General features: G+C 47.9%; 1 protein-coding gene across 1 annotated transcript in view; it reads left to right on the top strand.

The window, feature by feature from the left end:
• TMEM145 (transmembrane protein 145) overlaps window positions 1–26,679 on the top strand; it is a 103,211-nt gene that overhangs the window by 61,165 nt on the left and 15,367 nt on the right. Inside the window, 9 exon segments of the mRNA XM_030212389.1 lie at window positions 994–1,068; window positions 1,295–1,372; window positions 1,669–1,755; window positions 2,051–2,152; window positions 2,314–2,398; window positions 10,892–10,963; window positions 16,838–16,906; window positions 17,625–17,705; window positions 26,173–26,251. Coding sequence (XP_030068249.1) covers window positions 994–1,068; window positions 1,295–1,372; window positions 1,669–1,755; window positions 2,051–2,152; window positions 2,314–2,398; window positions 10,892–10,963; window positions 16,838–16,906; window positions 17,625–17,705; window positions 26,173–26,251 — 728 coding nt within the window.

The raw sequence follows: 26,679 nt of genomic DNA, 5'->3' as shown, positions 1-26,679 counted from the left end.
GGGGCACCTACATATGGGTACAGTGGGTTTTGAAGGGCTCACATTTACCACCACAAGTGTAACAGGTGGGGGGGGGGTCGGGCCTGGGTCCGCTTGCCTGAAGTGCACTGCACCCACTAAAACTGCTCCAGGGACCTGCATACTGCTGTCATGGATCTGGGTATGATATTTGAGGATGGCATAGAGGCTGGCAAAAATATTAAAAAAAAATTTTTTTGAGGGTGGGAGGGGGTTAGTGACCACTGGGGGAGTAAGGGGAGGTCATCCCTGATTCCCTCCGGTGGTCATCTGGTCATTTATGGCACATTTTTGTGGCTTAGTCGTAAGAAAAAAGGACCAGGTAAAGTCATCCAAGTGTTCGTCAGGGACGCCCTTCTTTATTCCATTATCGGTCAAGGACGCCCATGTGTTAGGCATGCCCCAGTCCCGCCTTCGCTACACTTCCAACATGCCCCCGGCAGTGGCATTCCTAGTGGGGCTGACACCCGGGGCGGATCGCCGATGCGCCCCGCCCCCTGGGTGCAGCACCCCGCCCCCAGTGCAGCGCGAACCCCCTGGCGAAAGGACACCCCCACCCTGGTGAAAGAACCCCCCCCCTGGGTGCATGCCGCTGGGGGAGTGCCACACGCCGGTCAGCCTCATTCGTTTCCATGCTCCCTCTGCCCCGGAACAGGTTACTTCCTGTTCCGGGGCAGAGGGAGCATGGAAACGAACGAAGCTGATGGCGCGCGGTACCCCCCCAGCGGTGTGAACCCGGGGTGGACCGCCCCCACCGCCCCCGGGAACTTTGGTTGTCCCTGCGATGGAAGGCAGTTGAGGACGCCCAAATCGGCATAATCGAAAGCCGATTTGGGCGACCCTGTGAGAAGGACGCCTATCTTGCGATTTGTGTCGAAAGATGGGCGCCCTTCTCTTTCGAAAATAAGCCTGAATATGTACCAATCTTTAGTAAAAGACCCCTTATATAAGAAAATATTTTTTTCTCTTTTCCAGGACTGGATTTTCTTGACAAGGTTCTGTTTCCTCTCTGATTATGGACGACTTGATTTCCGATTCAGATATCCTGAGGTAGGTGTAGCTCTCGGAATCCAAATTCCACAGAAAGCAAGCTACATCTGTTATCTAATAGGATTTCTTGACCTACAGGAGCTCCAGATCTGAATGAAGGAGATAGATATCTAAGGATTTCCTTACAGTCACCCCAGCTCTTTGCTGATGTCCTCTCTTAAGCTGTCCCTCGTGCAATGAGTTTTTGCTGTTCTCTGTAACACCCCTTTTCTTTCTCTTCCCACAGGCAAAGTGCTGTCAGAACATTCTGCTTTATTTTGATGACCCCTCCCAGTGGCCTGCAGTCTACAAGAAGGGCAGTAAGGTGTGTTGTGGGAAGGGGAGAGTTTCCTAAGATAGGTCAAGTATTGCTCTATCTCTTCTTCAGTCTGAGTGCATAATTAGTGTTTTCCCTGCCCCTTTGTATTGGATTCATGCCCCAAGATAAATTATAGTCTTTCCTATGAGGAAAAGCTATGCATCCCTAAAAAAACCATAACTCCACATGCCAAGAGAAATAAAGACCCTCCCAAGTACTGCCTAAGGTCCTACATCCACGAATGATAGACTGAAGAGCATGTTATGGCATTCTGAGACTCTTCTGTCTGCCCTCCATCACAGGACTGTCTGATGAAAGAATCAGTGATTCGACCTGAGAATAATCAAGTAATCAACCTCACTACCCAGTATGCATGGTCTGGCTGTCAGGTAAGTAGGCCTCATTTCACATTTATCAACATCTATGTGCTGACATTTCTGCCTCTATCTGTCTCACACTCATCCCCTTTTCTTGTATTCTCTCCCTCCATCTTTTGTACACTTTCCTCCATATCTCACTTTCTCCCTCTTTTCTTTCTCTTCCCCTTCCATCTTTTGCAGACTTTTTTCTGTGTCTCACTCATACCTCTCTTTTCTTTTCTCTGTCTTCCTCTATCTTTTGCACACCTCTCTCCATGTGTTCTCAGACTCTTCTGTCTCTTTTATCTGTTCTTATTTTTTACAGGTGTTATCAGAGGGAGATATTCGTTACCTGACCTGCAGCAGTGGAAGGAGCTTCCGGTCTGTCCGAGAGCGCTGGTGGTACATTGCCCTAAGTAAATGTGGGGTGAGTCTCTCTTTCTTGAGCTCTTCATTCTCTCAATCGGGGCTGTCTGCTCCTTGGAACATAGCACAGGTGCCTGAAATTTGTGGGTTCTGGGGATCAGTGCTGTTGCATCATATAGGATATAACTCTTTTGAATGGGATCTTTGGATTTTGTCGTTCAGGGGGATGGATTGGAGCTGGAGTATGAGATGGTCTTGACCAATGGGAAATCCTTTTGGACTCGGCACTTTTCAGCTGATGAGTTTGGTGAGTTCTTATTCACAAGTGGCTTTGTGTGGTACAGGTAGGATATCTTTGTCCTCTGTATCATTCGGCCTCCCTCCCTTTCTCTCTCTCTCTGTCTCTCTCTCTTTATTATCATTATCAGATGCTATCTTCTGTCCAAAGCTAAATACTTCTAGTGCATCAGTTCTGTCTAAGCTCAGCTTTACTTTTTGTCTTCTCCCATGTTTCCAGTTCTTGACCATTTTTTAATATCATCATTCAAGGTTACTCTCTGCTTTCTTCTCTTTTGCCCTTACTCATGCCTTCCAGTACTAGATTAATTAATTTGTTACCAGTCTCTGAGTGCAAGGAAAACAAAGGGATGGGTAGATCTAGCAATACCAAAGTCTGATGTTGTAACAAGCTATGGTGTAATGAACTCCATGAAAATGACTCAACTCATCATGAAGAGAGTGTAATCCGCAGAATGGCTGCGCTCAGCTTTGTCGCGCCCCGTACCTGCGCCGCCATGCCCGCTGGGATGCCTCGCTCCGCGAGCAGGGGAGAGCGGGGTATCGCTGGCTGTGGGCGGCGTGGGCGGGGAGTTGTGCCAGCCTCCTGGGCTATGCCGGTTCGCCGCTTCAGCGCAATAGCGGCCGGCGATCGTCGCCGCTGCCAAGATGGCCGGCGCTCTCACTAGACAGTCTCTTCCGGGTGCGGGACCTGGGAGCAGAGGGAACGCCCCTTCGGGGCCCAGATTGGCTGGTCGCGGTTGGACTCCGCCTCCTCTCTAGGATCAGCCTATCCAGAGCCCCGGGGCTGGGTGTGGGCTCCTCCTTTCGAACAGCTGATGAGGGTTCTCCAGATGGAGGGGGTTATTTAAGGGCAGACGCTGGCAGAGTTCTTTGCTTCGGCTTCTGCTTGCGGATCCCTGAGTTCTGTGTTTTGGATTGCCTTCCGTTTGCCTTTGAACTACTCTTTGAACCTGGACTTTGCTTTTGCCTGCCGCCTGCCTTTGAACCTCTGATTGAACCTGGACTTTGCTTTTGCCTGCAGCCTGCCTTTGAACCTCTGATTGAACCTGGACTTTGCTTTTGCCTGCCGCCTGCCTTTGAACCTCTGATTGGACCTGGGCTTTGCTTTTTGCCTGCCGCCTGCCTTTGAACCTCTGATTGAACCTGGACTTTGCTTTTGCCTGCAGCCTGCCTTTGAACCTCTGATTGAACCTGGACTTTGCTTTTGCCTGCCGCCTGCCTTTGAACCTCTGATTGAACCTGGACTTTGCTTTTGCCTGCCGCCTGCCTTTGAACCTCTGATTGAACCTGGACTTTGCTTTTGCCTGCCGCCTGCCTTTGAACCTCTGATTGAACCTGGACTTTGCTTTTGCCTGCAGCCTGCCTTTGAACCTCTGATTGAACCTGGACTTTGCTTTTGCCTGCAGCCTGCCTTTGAACCTCTGATTGAACCTGGACTTTGCTTTTGCCTGCAGCCTGCCTTTGAACCTCTGATTGAACCTGGACTTTGCTTTTGCCTGCAGCCTGCCTTTGAACCTCTGATTGAACCTGGACTTTGCTTTTGCCTGCCGCCTGCCTTTGAACCTCTGATTGAACCTGGACTTTGCTGTACCCTGCCACCTGTCTTGAACCACCGTCCGGGTCTGGACCTTGTCTTTGGTCCTCTGGCTGCCTAGCCTGCTCTTCTTTGGAGACCTCTGTCCTGACTCTCCAGGTAAGATCAGAACTGTCTGGCTGCCAGACGTTGTTTGGCCCAAGGGCTCACTTTTCGTGACAGAGGCGTGACAGAAAGCCGAAGCCATGAGCTCGCCAGATAAGCCTGATCTAACTGACTTGGCCCAAGCTCTCCAACAGCAACAGGCCCAGCTCAACAGATTGTCTGGAGTACTGCAGGATGTGTGTTCCCAGATGTCAGCGCAGCGAGCACCAGCTCCTGGGGCAAGTAGGACATCCCCACCTCAGCCTGCCTTTCGTTTGCCGGAACCTCCCCGGTTCGACGGCACACCCTCCGCATGCCGCGGATTCTTGAACCAATGTCAGATGCTCTTTGACATGCAACCTGCTTCTTTTCCTACGGACAAACAGAAGATTACCTACATTATTTCATTACTCTCCAGTTCAGCTCTGGCATGGGCTTCACCTCTCTGGGAGCAACAGGATCCTCTCCTTTCGGAACTGGGAGAATTCCTGCGTCGGTTCCGCATGGTCTTCGATGTTCCAGGACGTCCCTCCTCTGCTGCAGGAGAACTACTACGGATCCAGCAAGGAAGCAGTACGGTTGCAGCCTATGCTATCCGATTCCGTACGCTGGCGGCAGAACTCAAATGGAATCAAGAGGCTCTTACGGCCATTTTCTGGCAAGGCTTGAGTGGGCGCATTAAGGACGAGTTAGCCGGCCGTGAAATCCCTAGTACTTTGGACGCTCTAATCTCCCTAAGTACTCGGATTGATGTCCGCTTCCAGGAACGAGCACGAGAACAAGTTGCCTCACGTCCATCGCGCAGGTTTTCCCCTCAAAGACCACGAACGGTCTCTCCCCAGGAGGCTGCGGTTCCGACTGGGGAGGGATCAGAGGTACCCATGGTGATTGGCAGGCACCGACTGACAGCTGTGGAACGGACCCACCGGAGGGAGAATAAACTATGTATGTACTGCGGGAAACCTGGCCATTTTGTGAAAAGGTGTCCCAACAAACCGGGAAATGCTTAGACCCTAGCCTTGTGAAGGGGGTGGTTTTGGGTCGTTCAGGAACCCTTCCGGATAACTTAATGACTGTACCTATTATCTTACGTTGGCAAGAATACAGGATAAATACCCTCGCCTTGCTGGATTCAGGAGCAGGAGGCAACTTTATTGATGCTAGGCTACTTCAGGGCCTAGGGAGGCCAGTTATTTCCTGTAAACCAGCTCTTCAAGTCACGTCCATTCATGGCTCTACACTACCACAGCCTATCACTCATCTCACTCTTCCGCTTCGGATGCAAGTGGGCCTTCTTCATCATGAGGAGATACAATTTCTTATTTTACCTCAGGCCATCCATCCGGTAATTCTAGGTATGCCCTGGCTGCGGCTGCACGCGCCTTACATAGACTGGCCTTCGGGAGAGATCAGCCAATGGAGTGGTCATTGTTTTGAAACTTGTCTTACACCAGTGCACCCTCTTCCCATTAATGTGCCAGCGCTACCTGGAACCCTCCACCCCTGTGATGCTCATCTTCCGAAGGAGTACGAGGACTTTGCTGATGTTTTTGATGTCCGGGAGGCGGATTCCCTCCCACCCCATCGCCCGTTCGATTGTCCCATTGATTTGTTGCCCGGCACCATGCCTCCTCGAGGGCGATTATATGCTTTATCCCGGGATGAATCTGCCGCCATGCGGGACTACATTCAGGATAATCTTCGTAAAGGATTCATCCGGCCATCTTCTTCTCCTGCCGGGGCGGGGTTCTTTTTTGTCTCTAAAAAGGATGGGTCCTTGCGGCCCTGCATTGACTATCGAGGGCTTAACAACATCACAGTCAAGAACCGGTACCCCCTGCCGCTTATCCCGGAGCTTTTTGATCGACTCCAGGGGGCTGTTATTTTTACTAAGCTGGATCTGCGAGGGGCCTACAACTTAATTCGTATCCGTCAGGGGGACGAGTGGAAAACTGCGTTTAACACTCACGACGGTCATTTTGAGTATCGGGTCATGCCTTTTGGACTTTGTAATGCTCCGGCTGTATTTCAGGATTTCATCAACTTCATTTTCCGGGACCTTCTGTATTCTTCAGTCATTGTTTACTTGGACGATATTTTGATCTTCTCTGCTTCGCCCCTGGACCATCCCGGGCATGTCTGCACTGTGCTTCAACGACTCCGGGATCATCGACTGTTTGCCAAGTTGGAGAAGTGTGCATTTCATCAAGCCACTATTCCTTTTTTGGGACATATTATCTCTGCCGTTGGATTACAAATGGATCCTGCTAAACTGCAGGCTATCCGGGACTGGCCTCTCCCCCAGAGTCTCCGAGCCTTACAGCGTTTTCTGGGCTTTGCTAATTACTACAGACAATTCATTCCCCATTATTCGCTCCTCACAGCTCCGTTGACAGGCCTTACTCGGAAGGGGGCAGATGTTCGGCATTGGTCTCCTGCTGCCCTGGAGGCTTTTTCTGCCTTGAAGACGGCTTTCTTGTCTGCATCTGTGCTCCGTAGTCCCGATGTCAGGAAGCCTTTCATCGTGGAGGTCGATGCCTCTGCCTTGGGGGTGGGGGCAGTGCTATCCCAGACAACTTCTTCTGGTAAGAAACATCCTTGTTTTTTTTTTTTTCTAGGAAGTTTTCGCCAGCTGAACGTAATTATACCATCGGGGACAGAGAGCTGCTAGCTCTGAAGCTCGCCTTTCAGGAATGGCGCTACCTACTGGAGGGTGCTGCTCATCCCATAACAGTCATTACTGATCACAAAAATTTGCTTTATTTACAAGATGCCAAACGCTTGAATCCCCGGCAGGCCCGTTGGTCACTATTTTTTGCTCGTTTTTCCTTTCATTTGGTGTTTCGTCCCGCTGAAAAAAATATACAGGCCGACGCCCTCTCCCGCGCTTTTGATGTACCTGAGGAGCCTGAGGAGCCCTATCCTATGCTCAATCCTGCGTGCCTTTCCCCTATGGTGGGGGCACCCGCCTGTCTCAAGACTCCTGTTCCTGCTCGATCTCGTCGCAAGGTCCTTCAGTGGGGTCATTCTGCTGCATTTTCGGGACATTTTGGGTTCCGTAAGACCTATCATCTTATTTCTCGTTATTTTTGGTGGCCCCACATGGCCCAGGAGATTCGGCAGTTTGTCTCTACCTGTCCTACCTGTGCCCGTACCAAGTCCTTGCCAGGGAAGCCGTGGGGGCTTCTTCAACCATTACCGGTACCCCATCTACCGTGGCAGGAGGTCTCGATGGATTTTATAACTGATCTCCCCTGTTCCAAGGGCAACACGATCATCTGGGTGGTGGTGGATCGTTTTTCTCGCATGGCTCACTTCGTCCCCATGCGGTCCCTGCCATCCGCGAAGGCTCTGGCGTCACAATTTATCCAGCACATTTTTCGGCTACATGGACTGCCGCATCGTATCATCAGTGATAGAGGGTCGCAATTCACCTCTAAATTTTGGAGATCGTTATGCTCCGCCTTTGGGGTTACCACGCATTTCTCTTCAGCTTACCATCCTCAGACCAACGGCATGGCTGAACGTACTAACCAGACCCTTAAAGCTTTTCTTCGGGCCTTCACTAATGCTCGTCAAGATGATTGGACTGATCTCCTGGCCTGGGCTGAATTTGCATACAACAATAGTTTCCACTCTGCTTCCCGGACGTCACCCTTCTTCACTGTTTTTGGACGCCATCCACGTCTTCCGCCTCCAATTCCTTTGACTACAGCTCCTCCACTGATCCAGTCTACTCTCTCCACCATTCATGCAACTTGGAGGGCAGTCCGTCAGCAGTTGGGAAGGGCGGCTGCCCGGTACAAGCAAGGTGCTGATCGGCGTCGCTGTGCCGCTCCCGTATTCCAGCCGGGACAAAGAGTGTGGCTCAGCACCAAGTACCTCAAGCTTCGTCTGCCCTCCCTTAAGTTTGCTCCTCGCTTCATCGGGCCATTTTCTGTGACATCTAGAGTGGGGACAGTGGTCTATCGCCTTCACTTACCTGGTAATCTGCGCATTCACAATGCTTTTCATGTGTCTCTGCTTAAACCTTTTAGGACTTCTCACTGGCATCCTGCTCCGAAGAAGATTCTGGTTCCAGATTCTGATCCTGATCCAGAGTTCGAGGTGAAAGAGATTCTTGACTCTAAATTCCAGCGGGGTCGATTGTTTTACTTGATCTCATGGAAGAACTTTGGTCCTGAGGATAACTCCTAGGAGCCAGTTGCTAATATCCTTGCTCCTGATTTGTTGCACGAGTTCCACTCTCGTTACCCTACTAAACCTGGACCTAGACGGAGAGGGGGGGCTTACGGGGGGGGGTACTGTCGCGCCCCGTACCTGCGCCGCCATGCCCGCTGGGATGCCTCGCTCCGCGAGCAGGGGAGAGCGGGGTATCGCTGGCTGTGGGCGGCGTGGGCGGGGAGTTGTGCCAGCCTCCTGGGCTATGCCGGTTCGCCGCTTCAGCGCAATAGCGGCCGGCGATCGTCGCCGCTGCCAAGATGGCCGGCGCTCTCACTAGACAGTCTCTTCCGGGTGCGGGACCTGGGAGCAGAGGGAACGCCCCTTCGGGGCCCGGATTGGCTGGTCGCGGTTGGACTCCGCCTCCTCTCTAGGATCAGCCTATCCAGAGCCCCGGGGCTGGGTGTGGGCTCCTCCTTTCGAACAGCTGATGAGGGTTCTCCAGATGGAGGGGGTTATTTAAGGGCAGACGCTGGCAGAGTTCTTTGCTTCGGCTTCTGCTTGCGGATCCCTGAGTTCTGTGTTTTGGATTGCCTTCCGTTTGCCTTTGAACTACTCTTTGAACCTGGACTTTGCTTTTGCCTGCCGCCTGCCTTTGAACCTCTGATTGAACCTGGACTTTGCTTTTGCCTGCAGCCTGCCTTTGAACCTCTGATTGAACCTGGACTTTGCTTTTGCCTGCAGCCTGCCTTTGAACCTCTGATTGAACCTGGACTTTGCTTTTGCCTGCCGCCTGCCTTTGAACCTCTGATTGAACCTGGACTTTGCTTTTGCCTGCAGCCTGCCTTTGAACCTCTGATTGAACCTGGACTTTGCTTTTGCCTGCCGCCTACCTTTGAACCTCTGATTGAACCTGGACTTTGCTTTTGCCTGCCGCCTGCCTTTGAACCTCTGATTGAACCTGGACTTTGCTTTTGCCTGCCGCCTGCCTTTGAACCTCTGATTGAACCAGGACTTTGCTTTTGCCTGCAGCCTGCCTTTGAACCTCTGATTGAACCTGGACTTTGCTTTTGCCTGCAGCCTGCCTTTGAACCTCTGATTGAACCTGGACTTTGCTTTTGCCTGCAGCCTGCCTTTGAACCTCTGATTGAACCTGGACTTTGCTTTTGCCTGCCGCCTGCCTTTGAACCTCTGATTGAACCTGGACTTTGCTGTACCCTGCCACCTGTCTTGAACCACCGTCCGGGTCTGGACCTTGTCTTTGGTCCTCTGGCTGCCTAGCCTGCTCTTCTTTGGAGACCTCTGTCCTGACTCTCCAGGTAAGATCAGAACTGTCTGGCTGCCAGACGTTGTTTGGCCCAAGGGCTCACTTTTCGGACAGAGGCGTGACAGCTTGCAGAGGTCCTGATGTCCTCCTGCATTGTCCCTCAGAGTGAACTAATAAATAGAGTTCAAAACCTTGCAGCAGCAAAGTCACCAATCAATAAATAATCACAGTGTTAATCCCAAAAGGGTTTTACTCTCCCCAAGCTCCCTGTTTCCCCAGAGAGTGGTCCTAACATATAGCTCATGACATCCTTCATGATTATGCAAATGAGGTACGAGGTAACAGATCTATGCTTTTCAGTTCTCTGCACAGTCCACAGTTATTCTGAACAGTGCTTGACCATAACCACTCACTAGGTCCTTCTTTAAAGGAATAATATTGATGTCAGTTCCTTTTATAAAGTCCTCAAAATCTACTCCTCTTCCTGTATTATAATCCACCCACCACAACTGTCAAAGTACTAGTGGAATTAACAGAGAGTTTATTTTAATCTGTCCTATAGTTCTTTTCTTTATATCGACATACCTTGAAGTCTCTGATTTCATGTTTGTATAATCCATATTCACAATCTCATACTCCGTTCCTTTAGTTTGGTTCTCGGGTCTCCTATTTCCATAGTTAACTTAAATTGGGGTGGCCCTTAGATAGTTTATGACTCCTTCCCCTTCCAGTTCTAGCCCAGCCTGGGATTTCTTTCCTTCCTTGGGTTCCAGCTTTGTCAAGGGAACTAGTTTCCTTCCAGGGAAGACTCTCTACACTAGGATATGGAGTCTGGGGCATGACACTATCTTCTTGGTTACTACAGTGTTATAAAAGACACATGAAACCCAACATAGCCACATTTCGACAACTGCCTGCATCAGAGGTGTTTGAAACCTGTCCTCAAAAACATGTGCCCAAGGTACAACACTTTTCCAAACCAACATTCATAACTGTTTTAGTGAATGAAATTCACCCAAATGTACATGCCACATTGGATTTTATGTGCGTTTTATGAACATCAGTAAAGTCTGGTATTGTTGTAGTGCAGGTGATCTGCCCAGCCCTTTGTTCTTCTTGCACCCATGGTGTTTTTCAAGCCTCTTTGGTAATGAGTAATGACCAGCAAACTCCATCTTCCTTTTGACAAGGTCTTCTACCAGCATTCTTCTGTTTGCCACATCACATGCACTCTCTTAATCTCTCTTTTTGTTGTCTTCACTTTCTACTTTCTTTCTGTCTTTTCCCTTGCTGTCCTCTTTCTCCTTACACTGTACCTCCCTCAAGGAGCTGCTGAATGGGAGGACAGAATCAGATTTGCAAGGAAAGCTAATTCATGTTTGTTTCTCCTTCAGGAATCCTGGAGACAGACATAACATTTATGCTCATCTTTATTTTCATCCTCATTCTCTCCTGTTACTTTGGTTGTGAGTATCAAACAAATATAAAGAAATTTGACATGCGTGCTGAGATAAATGGCTTAACTGTGCCCCAGGATTGTACTGAGATACAGTTGTGCCCTGAGTGACTTGACCACTGGTGTCCACCCTGCCCCACTTTGCCACCACCAATGAGAGGAGATATGGGCTGAAAGCAGTTTTACGCCCTCCATATTTGTGCCCTGTGTGGTTGTGCCACTCGCACAACACTTCATACAGTGCTACTGTGCACAATGGTGCTATTGGCTGTGTTTTTAAACATTTATTTGTGTGCACTGCTGACTATAACACTTAGATTTACCCCTGAAATGTAAACACTGCAGTCAGCATCAGATTTATGCACTGGCTGTGGTGTTTAAATCTATACCTCTATTCAGCTCCGGCCTATGCCCAGATATCTGTGCTGAATATCTGGATATAGACCGACTGTCCGGTGTCTTCCAGGTACTGCTGATATTCAGTGCTAATTGGCTAAGTTAAGACAATTTGTTTACTATCCTAACTTATCCAGATAGTTACACCTGTACCAGTGCTACATATCAGTGGTACCTGGATAAATTCTGGCTCTTCCTGGACTCCATCTCTGGCCTACCCTAGAATTACCCAGATAGTGCCAGGGTGGTCAGAGAAGATTTTCAGCAGCAGCATCTGGATCATGCCGCTGAAAATCGAGGTTTGGTCTTGGTGAGTAGCTCCTACTTGGATAAGTACTGATGAATATTGGGTCTTTAGATTTAGTTTTCTCACTTGTCTTTTCCAAATTCAGGCTAAAGGTGTGTTACATATTCAGGAGCATGAGTTATTTCCATGTTCAAATTGATTCACAATCTAGGTCGTTAAAATGAGCAGCAAGCGATTGCTACAGCTGAAAACCTTTGACTGCTGAGGCCTTTTTCCTCCATATAAAAATAAAAATCTATATGCAATTGAACAGGATAGAATATAAGATTTATGGTAGGATAAAGCATTCACTTTTCCATATTTGAAGCTAGATTCTATATATGATGCCTGAAAACTCTGCGAAGAATAAATTTCCACCTAAGCATACTCTATAACCAGTGCCTAGATTTAGGCACGGTATATAGAATATGCTTAGCTGATATCCCAGCGCCTAGAACTACACGCATCCATTTACACCAAGGGAAACGTGGTGTAAATACCGGCAGTTAGATTTAGGTGTAGAGGGCCATATTCTACAACAGTATGTGAAAGCCATACTAGACAAAATTGCTTCATTTACCACTAAAAAGGTCAAGATATCCAGAAATTCGCCATGGTTTACAGAGGAACTATCCATCCTAAAAAAGGGATGTCGACAACTTGAAAAGCAATGGAGAAAGAACAAAGATACTACTGATAAATCCAAATGGAAGTCAGCCTTCCGACGCTGATGATCTTGACAACAAAAAACTTTTCTTCTTAGTGAAAACACTAGCTTCCACTTAGAATGAACATTCACAGAAAACATGTCCCACCACTCAAGACCTAGCTGATCATTTCGCCAACAAGTTCCTGCAAATTAGGTCCAAACTATCTAAAGCTACATCAACAGAGGAAAACAGTACAACCCGTAGCTCAGCCTTAATCGACGGAGATCCTACAATCCAAGGACTCAAAACTGACCAAAACTGGGAATCTTTTCAACCACTAACAGTTGAGGATGTAAGATCAATGCTGCTGAAATGCTCCCAAGCCAACGGCTCCCTGGATCAATGCCCAAAAACCCTATTCAAATGCATCCCTATGGAAGCAGTAAACTGGTTACTCGATAATCTCAATGAGCTGTTAAAAACTGGCTCTCTTCCTCCTGATATGGGCAGAATTGTTCTCACTCCACTACTGATCTGGGCTAGACAGTTGGAAGTGGTTGGACCAGGGTACTGGCTTCCATTTGACTGAACTGATCAAGCCATTAGGATAGGAAGTCATGAAGTCTAACATATGGCCTTTTTCATGAGTTGCACCCTCTGAGAATGAAGTTAGTTCGCAGTCCTTCAGGAATGATTTGAAGTTGTAGACATCGGTGTCTGCATCATTTTCCAAGTGTAGGTTTAAGTCTCCCAGGAAAGTAATCCTTGAAAATTGTACATGGCAGAGGATGTAATCTCTTCAAGTAGAGGTTCTGCCTTGGACCAAGCTCCCAGAGGACGGTAAATGAGGAGTAGGGCGATTTGATTTGCCTCTTTTGAATCATCACTGAATTTTCACAGCATGTATTCCAGTTCAGGGAAAACACCAGAACTAACTAAAGACATGTGGAAAAACATTCTTAAGAGCAAGTCCGCTTCCTTCTTTATCCTGCCTTGGAGAATGAAAAATACCATAACCGGGTGGATAGATGTGGGGCAATGTTGGACTATCAACTTCTGTGAGCCATGTTTCTGAGATAAACAGAAAGCCCAGATCTGAAAATTCTAGAAGATCCCTGAGTAAGAGAGCCTTGTTTCCCACAGATCTGGCATTGATATAAATGGCGGAGACAGGAGTGAGTTGTTCCAAAGGGGAGAATTGTTTGGATAATTGCAAAAGGTAGTGAGGTCTTTTAGGCCGTTGAAAGCCATTTGGTTCTGGTCTGTAACCATAGAAGTGTTCTGATGGTATATATTGGCATTGTCTAGAGATATCTGACATTACAATTAGGGTGTCTCTTAGTACAGGGTTTTCTAGACAGGTTATAGATTATGGGGATAGGATTAGGCACTAAGTTATCTGGTAGGTTGCTGTCCAACTTGCTCAAAAGGGCTAAGCAAATCCATGTGAGCCACTTCATGATGATAGATTTTGGAACTCGTTTAAGTCAATCGGGTTTGCTGCTCTTTATCAGTCCTAAATGTGCACTGTTAAAGACTCCAGAACGGAGACCTCCTTGAAGGTAGATGCCACCGATGATGAGGAGAGGTCATGGTGCCTAATGTACTCATAAGGTGGGGAGGTGTGGATGTGCTGATGTGGCATAATTAAGTAGGGTTTCTCATTTAACCTTCCATTATTCCATAGTTTGTTGTGCAGCAGTAGGGGGAGTTTAGATCAGGCGAGAGGCCACAGTGTAGCTCTCATGTTATAGAGCTGTTAATTTCCATTATTTGCTGTTTGAGGTATGAGCTAAGCAGGATAGGTATTTGTAAGACAATGGAGAGAATTGACCATATGCACTCCTTGGGTTTCTCTATCAGGCTGCCATTATTCCATGGTCAGTCGTGCAGCTTTGAAGGTAGAGTTTAGGGTAGATGGCAGGCTACCATGTAGCTCTCATGGTTACAAAACCAGATAATTTTCATTCAAATTGCAGGATTGGAATTAATACAGGCAATGGGGGGGGGGGGGGGGAGGGAGGTGGTGATCTGAGCAGTTCAGGTATTTGTAAGACAAAAGGGCGTCATTGACCTTAAGCACATCTTTGAATGTAGCCAGGGGAAATGCTAATACAGTACTGTTTTTAATTCTCCACAAAACTTGGGTCTTATTTTTATTCAGCACAAAATGTTGAGTCAATTTACTGTTTAACTCTTTTTCTAAATTCACTTAAACAGTCTCATTTAAGTCAGAAATATTGTTTTTATTGGTTAGGAATTCACTGCATGTAGACTTGTATCATTGTCTTTCGGAGCAGTTAACAATGGAGTGTTAATTAGGTAGACAGTGCTTGCTGAGGGTCTGAGACCCTTTGAAGTTTCAGCTTCCTAGGAAGCTGAACTCTGTTGTTGTTACAATAAAGATTCTTTCTTGGAAGGAGAAATGAAGTCAGTTAGCTAATTCTACCTATATTTTGTACTTTTAAAACTTGAAGCAAGGTAATTTGGTTTTTAAAGTCCAGTATCTAATATTTAACAGGCACTTCTGTTCATTAGAGTCATGCATCAGATAGCTGTATTTCACTCCTGTGAAATTATTTGGAAGTTTTAAAGCCGAGGAAGCTTCAGCAAGATATCAGAGATTTAGAGATAATATAAGTTATAGAGATGAACTTTAACTCACAATCTTGGGTTCTGTTGATAAATTACTGCTTGATGTTCCTTATTTTCATCATATTAGACTAACAGAATATCGCTCTTCTATATTTTATATTGAGGGAGCAAAACAAACAAAATGGAATTCTTTACTTTTTAGTCTATGTAGTATCACTTTGCTTCTTCAATTTCATAAACATTTAAAAGCTTATCTTTTTACACAAGCTTTTGCTGCTATTGATAAGACTCTCTTTATATTCCTATGGACATCTTATCATTTAGCATGTGCTAATTGTTAGCGCACGCCATAGGTGCCGACGCCTTGGGTGCTCGAGCACCCCCAATATTTTAACCCACCCACCCCCTTCTCCCTCAACAGTCCTCCGTCCTCGCCTTCCTGCCGCCCAGAATTTAAAACTCATCTTACCTTGGTCCTGGCAGCAGTGAAAGGTGAGCAGGCTCGGTTTCAGCCTTCTGTTCTCTCTCAGCTCTGGTCCCGTCCTCATTTCCTGTTTCCACGAGGGCAGGACCAGAGCTGAGAGAGAACAGAAGGCTGAAGCCAAGCCTGCTCGCCTTTCACTGCTGCCGGGACCGAGCAAGGTAAGATGAGTTTTAAATTCTGGGCGGCAAGAATGCGAGGACGGAGGCCTGTTGTGGGAGAAGAGGTCTGGCTGGGGTTGGGACTGACACTCGGAGGAGAGGGGGGCCTGGAACTCGGAGGAGAGGGGGGGCCTGGAACTTGGAGGAGGGAGTGCCTGGAACTCGGAGGAGAAGGGGGGCTGAAAAGGGGCAGGTGGTGTTTGGGGCGAGTTACTAGACATGGAGGGGAGGGGAGAGAGGAGAAATCACTGGACATGGAAGAGAGGGCAGGGGAGAGATGAGACTTGTTGGACATGGATGGAGGGAAGGAGGGAGGGAGGGGAGGGCAGGGGAGAGAGGAGAATTCACTGGATATGGATGAGAGGGGAGGGTAGGGGAGAGAGGAGAATTGCTGGATATTAATGGAGGAGAGGGCAGGGGAGAGAGGAGAATTGCTGGATATGAATGGAGGAGAGGGTAGGGGAGAGACGAGAATTGCTGGATATGAATGAAGGGGGGGGGAGAGGAGGAGGGAGAGAGGGGGAGGAGGAGGGGGGAATGCACCACCTGTAAAAAAAAAAAATTTTCAGCACCCCCAATCATTTTGAAAAGCTGGCTCCTATGGCACACGCTAAATCTGTTAGTGCACCTTAGTAAAAGAACCCCTTAGAGATATGACTAATGAGATGCTGATGTGAGCTCTTTTATCACTGTTTTTTTTTAGCTGATTGGAGTTCATTTTGTTTGTTTTATATGTCTTGATTACATATGTGATGTTGTGATCTGCTTAGAGATAGTGCAGAATATACATTTTTAAAATAAACAAATAATTATGATAGCTTAATGAAGTAGGTGATACTGGCTGAGGGTTTATTTGTGCATAGAAGACCCCTGGACTTTTTCTTGCAGTGTCTTTTATTGCTAATTTAAAGTTGGGAGAGAGGCTGTGATGTGATGCTGGGTATTTGGACTTTAGGCTTGTGCCTGGTTTGCCTATGCTTTAATTTGGCCATTTGTATTATGGTGGGTGTCAGTGCCTGTGTGGCTGTGACTTTGTTGTTTGGATCACAAGGTGTCTCCACTCTCTGTGGCTATGTGACACTGCTAACTGTACTACTGTGGGTGTCTGTACCTCTATGGTTATGACTCTACTGTCTGTATCTCTTTGTGTGTGTGTACCCATGTGAGAATGTGCTGGGCGTATTCCTGAAGCTGATGGTGACTCCTGTAGTGCAGGCAGATCTTTCCCTGGGTATGGGATCTTCATAACTCTCCCCCTGTTATTTTCTCTCTCATTCTTGTGGCTAACCTGCTTTTTTTTTTTTGGTATTTTTAGATATCCTGAAGGGTCGGCAGCTTTTGCACACCACATATAAGATGTTTATGATGGCAGCCGGGGTGGAAGGTGAGTCTCTTGCCTAATCCATCCCTAATCCTAACTGGTTCTCTTCCTTCTTCTTTCCTTCCTCTTCTCTTTTATTGCTTCTTTTTTCACCTTCCATCTTTTGCCCTTTCATTTTGCTAATGTGGCTGTAGCTGGATACGAGGGTGATGCAGGATTGATGTAAGGAGCAGCACAGGGAGTGGTGCAGCACATGCAGTGATACAGCTTGATATGGGGTTGGCAGCTCAGGGGGTGATGCAGCTGGATATGGGGTTGGCAGCACATGGGAGATATAGCTAGATATGGGGGTAGTAGCATGGGGTGCAATGCACCTGAATATGGGGGTGGCAGCTCAGGGAGTGATGCAGCTGGATATGGAGATGGCAGCTCAGGCGGAGATGAAGCTAGATATGGGGTTAGCAGTGGAAGGGGTGATGTAGCTGTCCTCTGAGACCCCATCAAAATCTGATCAGTGCAGTAATGGTGTATAAATTCAGACACGTTTCTTCTGTTCCTCTGTCAGTAATATGGATAAGATTTGTCTATATCTCATGAGATTCCATTTGTCACTGTGGCAGAAGAACAGACTGTAAATAGTTACAGCGTACAAAGAAACGATGGTGCGAAACACAGGATAGTGGGATAGAATTGATTCTGGTTCTGGGGTTTTAAATATGTCAGGGAACAGGATGCCTTGAGTTCTCCAGCTGCTGACTGCTTTCCTCTTTTCGCTGTTTAGTGCTGAGCCTCATGTTCTTCTGCATGTACTGGGGACAGTACGCCAGCGATGGAGTCGGGAACCCGAGCCTCAAGATTCTGGGTAGGTACCCCTCCATGTTGTGACAAGCCTATCTCTCTGTCTGCTGCAGGTCAACGGAAGGTCCTTCCAACAGTGAGGGTGAGATAACTCCACATTCCCTGTGGGTTTCCATAGCAACCTTGTCATCATTCTCTTTCCTCCCCAAAAGAGCAGGGACTCCCAACCTCTTAAATTCTGAGACTCTCCCACATAACAAAACAAATCTACTTCTTCAGACAGCAAAGCTGTAACTTAGTCACCTGCTGAAACTGTCAGCTTGATACTCAACAGTGCTTAACCAGTCAGCATTCGATACTAACTGTGCAAGTACCTTTTTTAAAATTCATTGCTGGCTAATGGATACATTTTGGACAGACAACTTTAGTTCAGTTTGTTTAATATACCGCTGATTGGGCAATCCATCACAGTGGTTTACAAACAGTACAATAAAATAATAATTTAAAGAAAGAAAACAAAATTATATTAATTATAATTAGAGGAAGGATAAAGATAGGTTGTAAGACATACAACTTGAGTTTGGCCAAAATGTATTTGCTTAGATTTAGTAGGAGCTGGGGGGGGGGGGGGTCCAGGGGCAGAGACTAAATTTCTCCATAGAGTGGTGATATTCTAGTAGTGTCTGGATAAATGTATCCATTTAGGACAGTGTTCTTCAATGCAAGGTCCGGGGTCCAATGGTGGCCCCTGGAGACCTCTGGGTTGGCCATCATCATCTTTCTAGTTTTTTCTTTCTGCTACTTTTTGCCTCTTTACCCAAGCTCATGACAGAAAGGGGAACATGGATGGGAGGAAAAGTCACATACTTGAAGGATAAGGCAGGATACCCTTAATAACATTTTTGAAGGAAGGCTGGTAGGTTAGATATCTTCAGTATCATGGCCTCACATGGGAAGATATTTGGTGGCTCTCCTTCAGCTCATTTAGTTTAAGTGTGGCCCCTACTTAAACATTTGTGAAAATTACTGGTTTAGGGGGACCATATAAATAGGTAAGGTTAGGACTGCATATTCAGTGTTCCTGCTTAAACAGATAGGGTTGGCTGAATATCTGACACAGAGATAAGCAGATAAATCATGTTTACTTTTATGTGGTGCTGTTTTTCTGAATATCACCTCTGATAGATTTACCCCTTTTTGTGGTGCTATTATCCTATTGTATCATACAGCCAGACACCTCTCTCTGTTCCCTGAACTCTCTCTTTCTCACTGGTAGTTTGTCATACATTGCACCAAGAAAAGTCTGTGGCCCAAAAAGTGTACTAATGAGGATGCACTAGGGGGATGCAGCTGGATATGGGAGTGGCTAGCTGGATATGTGGATGTAAAGGGAGTGGCTAGCTGGATATGGGTGTGGCACCTTAGGTGTGATGCAGCTGGATATGGGGGTGGCAGCTCAGGGAGTGATGTACTAATGAGATGCTCAAGTACAGCATGTTCCGGCTCTGCATCAGCCCCTCCCTCCTGCCATCAAGTTCCTTAGGAGCGCGCGCACCACAGCGCCCCAGTTAAAGGGCTGGCAGCTGCCGGCACTACTCAGTGATGTCACCCGGCCTGACTCAGCTTTTCCTCTCACAACGGCTAGCTTGCTTCTGTGTCTTCAGTCCAGCTTGCCTCAGCGTCTCCAGAACAGTTTGTCCTTGTGTCTGTAGTCCAGCTTGCCTCAGCGTCTCCAGTCTAGTTTCTCCTTGGGTCTCCAGTCCAGTTTGCCTCAGCGTCTCCAGTCCAACTTGCCCCTATGTTTCTAGTCTCGCTTGTCTCAGCATCTCCAATCCAGTTTGTCCTTGTGTCTCCAGTCCAGCCTGCCTCAGTGTTTCCTGTCCAGCTGGCCTCGACGTCTTGCCTTCAGCCCAGCCCAGTGTCTACATCCTGTCTCCAGTCCAGACCAGTCCCAAGGGTCCTTTTCAGGGCCACTCCAGATCCTGGTTCACCAGGCCTGCCCCCAGTGGTCCTATTCAGGGCCACCCTCCAGATCCTTCTTGAGAAGGTGACTTGTCAACTGTTCGGTGGAACCATTCTGGATACCCTGGTTTGGAAATCCCACAATGATCCAAGGGCTCACCCTTCATGGCCTGTGACACCCCTTTGCCCAGAATCTGCTCATATATCCAACTAATCTCAAACAAACGTCACTGCATTTAGGTGCCTTAGAGGTGTATTTTCAAAGCACAGACTTACAAAATTCCATAGGTTACTATTGGGCTCATTTTCAAAAGAGAAGGACGTCCATCTTTTGACACAAATCGGAAGATGGACGTCCATCTTTCAACACAAATCAGGAGATGGATGTCCTTCTCCCAGGGACGTCCAAATCGGATCCGATTTTGGACGTCTTCAACTGCAGTCCGTTCCAAGGACGGCCAAAGTTCAGGGGGCGTGTCGGCGGCGTAGCAAAGGCAGGACTTGGGCGTGCCTAACACTTGGACGTCCTTGACCCATAATGGAAAAAAAACAAGGACATCCCTGATGAACACTTGGACGTTTTCACCCAGATGTGTTTTTATTACGAATAAGGCACAAAAAGGTGCCCAAAATGACCAGATGACCACTGGAGGGAATCGGGGATGACCTCCTGTTACTCCCCCAGTGGTCACTAACCCCCTCCCACCCTCAAAAAACATCTTTAAAAATATGTCGTGCCAGCCTCTATGCCAGCCTCTGATGTCATACTCAGGTCCATGACATCGCATGCAGGTCCCTGGAGCAGTTGTAGTGGGTGCAGTGCACTTCAGACAGGCAGACCCAGCCTCATCCCCCCCCCCTACCTGTTACGTTTGTGGAGGAGATAGTGAGCCCTCCAAGACCCACTAGAAACCCACTGTACCCACATGTAGGTGCCCCCCTTCACCTGTAAGGGCTGTGGTAGTGGTGTACAGTTGGGGGTAGTGGGTTTTGGGGGGCTCAGCACACAAGGTAAGGGAGCTAAGTACAGTGCAATCTTTTTAAGTGTAAGGGTCTGGGACCAAAGAAATACATGCAGTTAACCGGAGCGTGCACTTAACCGTTGTGACACAAAGAAGCTTGACATCTGATAAACATATGTACAGTACTGTTTATTATACATACAGTATACAGTCTCCATTAACTGATGTTAGGCTTACTTGAAGTAATCAGTCATAGTCCTCTGTACACTCTTGTGTCTGTGAGTTCCATAGACTACGTCTGCCAGACGGTAAAAACTATCATAGCACTGACATCCGGTGGCCTCCAGATAGGCCTGCACGGTGTTGAGACTCTCCAGCGCTCTTGCAAAAGTGACATGGGGTTGTTGAATTTCGTCAGCACGTGCCTCACTGCTCATTTCATTATCTGTTTCATCATCAGCCATTGCCTGCGTGTAGGCACATATCTGGACATCAGTACTGTCATCAGCTGTTCGTAGCTCGTAATCAACAGCTACGTAGTGATGAAACTCCTCTTCAGTTACACCGGCTGGGATGTGAATAGCCTGCTCATCTGATGCGTTTGCAACAGCTGCATCTGTTTCGTCCTTCTCCACATCCCTAACAAAGCTTGCCCGCTTGTAGCAGTTCACAATGGTTGCCTGTGTAACATGATTCCAGGCTTCTTTCTGCATATGTAGGGAATCCAACAGTGATAGATTACGAGCCAGTTCAACAGCACGTTTATCCTTGCCAGTCTGGTCATCCGTAACGCTCATCAGACGACGTAGCCCGATAATGTTGTTTGAAATTGGCTATTATGCTCTGATCCATAGGTTGGATCAGAGAGGTAGTGTTTGGTGGCAGGAAGACCACCTTGATGTTAGACAGCCTGACATCATCACTGTGTGCAGCACAATTATCACAAAGCAACAAAATCTGATGCTTTTGTGCCCGCATTCCAATGTCTAACTTCTTTAGCCACTGCTTCCAAATTTCCCCAGTCATCCATGAATTTGTGTTAGCCTCGTATGACACAGGAAGTCGCTTAACATTCTTGAAGCAACGGGGCTGTTTGCTCTTTCCAGTGATGAGTGGTTCCAACTTCTCACTCCCATCCATATTGCAGCAAAGGAGGATCAATAGTCAGTCCTTCGACGTTTTACTTCCTGTAGTTTCGGCTTGTTTGAATGCAAGTGTTCCATCAGGAATCGCTCACCAGTAGAGACCGTTTTCATCAGCTTTGAAAATGTCACAAGTTGCAAACTTGTTCAAGATGATAGGAATAACTGAAACAACCCAATTTTCAGCACCAAAGTCATCAGCGTCTTGTTTTTCACCATGCTGTTTCTTGAATTTTATGTTGTTTCTCTCCTTCCATCTTTCCAACCATCCAACAGTGGCTTTGAATTCAGTTAGTCCAAGACTTTCAGCTAGCTGATTAGCTTTCTCCATAAGCAGTGGACCACTGACAGGAAACTGTCTGCTTCTGACTTGAGAAAACCACCGAAGAAGAGCATCTTCTACATCCTCAGCTTTTCCTGCCCGTTTACGTTTCCGGTGTGGATTTGTATTGTTTTGCCAGTCTTCCAGAAGCTGGTCTTTCTGCTTCAAGATACGTGAAATTTGACTGGGATTGACATCCAGCAATAGATGCTTGACTTTGTTTGTTTTCTAAGTTTTTAAGAACTTCTATTCGTTCAGCCAGTGTTAAAGTCTCACAGTTGCACCACGACGACGACTCCAGTGTACACTCTAACAACATTCTTTCGCTTATTCTGCCTGTGGCAGTTAGCCAACGAGATTTCAAATTTGCCGCCCCTTTGTCACGCGCCAATCGGCTTCCATATTCCGTGCGTGCGCTTATGCGGTGTCTTTCCTGCAGAGGAGCAGTCTTAAACCATGCATATAAGTGAATCTTGCACTTATCAGTGGTGCGCTAAACCGAAGTTTGTCCCCATAGAAATTGATGGCGCCAAAAACGCGACCGAAGTACGGCATGCAGTTAAACAGAGCATGCGCTTATCCGACGTGCACTTAAATGGAGTGCACCATACCTCGGAGCAATTTATGAAGTCCACTGCAGTGCCCCCTAGGGTACCCCGTTGGTGCACTTGGCTGTTTTTGACATGGATGTCTTTCTTGAAAATCGCTGAAAGTCAGAAACGTCCATGTCTAGGGACATCCAAATTTAAGGATTTGGACGTCTTTGACAGTATTTTTGAAATGAAAGATGGATGTCCATCTTGTTTCGAAAATACGGGTTTCCCCGCCCCTGGATTTTGCCTTTTTGCAGGGACGTCAAAATTGCAACTTGGACGTCCCTTTCGAAAATGCCCCTCTATGTAACATTTTAAGTCTAAGTGCTTTGAAATGAGCCCTATGTTATAGTAAATGTGCACACTTAAGCATGCATAGGCTGGCATTCTGGTCATTTATATGCACTCTTAGAGCCTATATGTTACCACTGTCTTTATAGAATTACCTCCAAAATGGGGGAAAACCTTTTGTAAATAGGCCCCATAGTTTCCAAACATGTTTCCAAAACACCCGCTTTAATGCCTTTGTTCTGTATGGCCCAAAGTCTGCCAGGGCCACCGAGGGGGGGGGGGGGGGGGGGGGGAGGGAAGATTCCCCGGGCCCGGCCTCCAAGAGGGGCCTGGTTCCGACAAGGCTTCTGGAGGCAGGCAGAAGGTTCTGCTCGTTGTCTGTCTCTCTTCTGCTCCTGTGTGTCGGAACCTGGGTGATTGCATTAACATGATAACCTGGATCCCAGCACACAGGAGCAGAAGAGTGACAGACCAAGAGACGAACAGATGCAGGAAGGTATGGGGGCAGGAGCAGCCCTTAGGGGGGGGGGGGTGGCAGACTGAGTGGCGGGGGCAGTGGCTGTGGCCCGAGAGGCGGGGGGCAGTTGAGGCGGCCCTGCCCCATGCCTGGCTCTGTCTCTCGGCGGCTCTGGACTGTGCATTCTGAAAGTATTTGTGCGCTTTCTGGCAGCTAAAAGTCCATATACCTAGATATGGTTGACTTAGGTGGGTTAACTACTTTAAACCAGACCAGAACTGAGAGACGTAAATCTCCTTATACAACTGCTCTGCAAAATCACACCATAATGGGTGAAAATCATTTTGTTTGTATACATTGCAGTCAGGGCAGTGCCTAGGGTCTCTGGCGCCCCCCTGCAGCCTATCAGTTGGCGCCCCCCCCTGCAGACTATCAGTTGGCGGCGGCGGCGGCACCCCCCCCCCCCCCCCCCCCCCCGTGAAAATGATCGCTCACCACTTGCCACACTGACAGGAATTGTCAGCAATATTCTTAGAAACAAATTGCTATACATTGCAAAATAAGATAGCAGATGTAAATTCTCAAAGTGGACATATTCCAAACACTAAAATGAAAATAAAATGATTTTTTTTCTACCTTTGTTGTCTGGTGACTTTCTTTTTCTGATCATGCTGGCCCAGTATCTGATTCTGCTGCTATCTGTCCTCTTAACTCCGTTTCCAGGGCTTCCTTTCCATTTATTTCTTTCCTTTCCTCCTTTCTTCTTCATTTCTGGTCCTCAGCTTCTGCCTATTTTCTTCATCCATATGCAGTTTTTCTCCTCTCTTCCTTTTCCCTCATTTCATCTCCTTCATCTCTCTTTCCTCCCCTCTATGTCCAGCAATTTCTCCTCTCTCCCTGAGCCCTGCCCTCCCAATCCATGCCCATCCATGCTCCTCTGTCCCCTGCCCCCTCCATTCATCCCTTTCCAGCAATTCCCCTCTCTCCCTGAGCCCTGCCCTCCCAATCCATGCTCCTCTGTCCCCTGCCCCCTCCATTCATCCTTTTCCAGCAATTCCCCTCTCTCCCTGAGCCCTGCCCTCCCAATCCATGCCCATCCATGCTCCTCTGTCCCCTGCCCCCTCCATTCATCCCTTTCCAGCAATTCCCCTCTCTCCCTGAGCCCTGCCCTCCCAATCCATGCCCATCCATGCTCCTCTGTCACCTGCCCCCTCCATTCATCCCTATCCAGCAATTCCCCTCTCTCCCTGAGCCCTGCCCTGCAATCCATATCCATCCATGCCCATCTGTCCCCTCCATTCATCCCTATCCAGCAATTCCCCTCTCTCCCTGAGCCCTGCCCTCCCAATCCATGCCCATCCATGCTCCTCTGTCACCTGCCCCCTCCATTCATCCCTATCTAGCAATTCCCCTCTCTCCCCGAGCCCTGCCCTGCAATCCATATCCATCCATGCCCATCTGTCCCCTCCATTCATCCCTATCCAGCAATTCCCCTCTCCCTGCCCTCCCAATCCATGCTCATCCATGCTCCTCTGTCCCCTGCCCCCTCCATTCATCCCTTTCCAGCAATTCCCCTCTCTCCCTGAGCCCTGCCCTCCCAATCCATGCCCATCCATGCTCCTCTGTCCCCTGCCCCCTCCATTCATCCCTTTCCAGCAATTCCCCTCTCTCCCTGAGCCCTGCCCTCCCAATCCATTCCCATCCATGCTCCTCTGTCCCCTGCCCCCTCCATTCATCCTTTTCCAGCAATTCCCCTCTCTCCCTTCCATGACCCCCCCTCGCATCCATGCTCCTCTCTCTCCCATGTCCCAGCCTGGCCCGCCCTCTTCTCCCCCCCCCTTCTCATCCTTGCTGTCGTTTCTCTCCTGCCCTCCCGCTCCCATTGTTCAACTGTTGGGGGAGGGCGAGCGAGGTGAGCATGGTGCGGCGGCGCCCCCCGAGGGAAGCCGTGCTAACCCGGTAAGCGAGGTAAGCATGGCAGGGGGTGCCATGCTTACCTCGCTTACCGGGTTAGCACGGCCCTGATTGCAGTGACTCACTATCTAAATACAATCCTAGTGCTTCAGAGTTCAATAATTCAGAAGATTTATGTGGCTAAATAGGCTTTTACTCTCAAATCGTATGGCTTTTGAAAATCTTCCCTTTGCTGGGGACCTTTTATTCTCTCAAAGAAGGGCTGGGTTAGAGACATGGTGAGGCCAGGGTGATAAACACAGCGAGATGGCACCATATTGAGCAGGGTCTGCTCAGATTTATCTGGGTATCCAGCCACAATTGTATCTGGACAAATGCAGCGGAACTTCCAAAGTTAATCGAATGAGCCTGTCTGGATAACTTCTTGCTTGCTCCCACTGTCTCAGTTTCAGGCTCTAAGTGTAATTCACATGTAATCAGTATGGTGTAAATGTGTATTAATGTGCTGTAGGTTTCCAGCGTAAAAATACTTTTCATAATCATTTACCAAAAATCAGTCCCTTGATTAAAAAGTCCTTTAGAAATAGGAAACAACCCTTTCAATGAAAATGTATCTTTCATTTGTAACTTATTGCTGACATGTTAACATTGTTTGATTCCATGTAGATTTTTATGCCAGTTTGTTCAATAAAAGACCTTTAAAAAAAACAACAGAGAGACAACCTGTTCACAGCAGAGTTTCAGCATGCGTTTGCTTTCCTCAAGGGTATTTGTAATTCAGCACCTTTCATATGAAGCTGTGTGTGCTATGTCCCTGCTTTTCCTGGACCTGGCATCTCTTGAACTGCTGACTGGGTCTCCCTCTGACTCCTTTTGTCTCTCTTTCAGCTAAGCTCCTCTTCTCTGCAAGCTTTTTGATCTTTCTGCTGATGCTCATTCTCCTGGGGAAGGGATTCACGGTTACCAGGTAACTGAAAAACTTTCTCCTCACTGCTGCTGCAGCTCCTGCTGACCCCTACAAGCTCTCAGGAGGGATTTGGGGAGGGGGAGATAAAATACTGCACTGGGGGAGCAGTGCAATAGTATCTTAGAAAAGGAACTGAAATGTTTGTGCGGGAGGGGGAAACATTAAAGAATGCATGTTTGGGAAAGGGAGGGGTCACACAGACAGACAAGTATTATCTGGTTTTGAGGTCACATCTCCTTGCTGCCCTCAGGCAGCTCTTCAGAGGAGGAGGTGGTTCCTTTTCAGCTTAGCTGTTGAAAGTTGAATATTGGAGGGGAGGGCTGAGAAGAAAGGGAAGAGCAGAAGGACAACCTGACACCCCCATTTAGTTGCTGACCCACATCCCTATGAATCTTTTGGACTTAGCGTGGAGTGTAGCCGCCTCAACT

Source organism: Microcaecilia unicolor, chromosome 8, assembly GCF_901765095.1.
Source record: "Microcaecilia unicolor chromosome 8, aMicUni1.1, whole genome shotgun sequence".
Taxonomy (NCBI): Eukaryota; Metazoa; Chordata; class Amphibia; order Gymnophiona; family Siphonopidae; genus Microcaecilia; species Microcaecilia unicolor.
The sequence above is the reverse complement of the archived record's forward strand: the minus strand, read 5'-3'. Positions and strand labels throughout refer to the sequence as shown.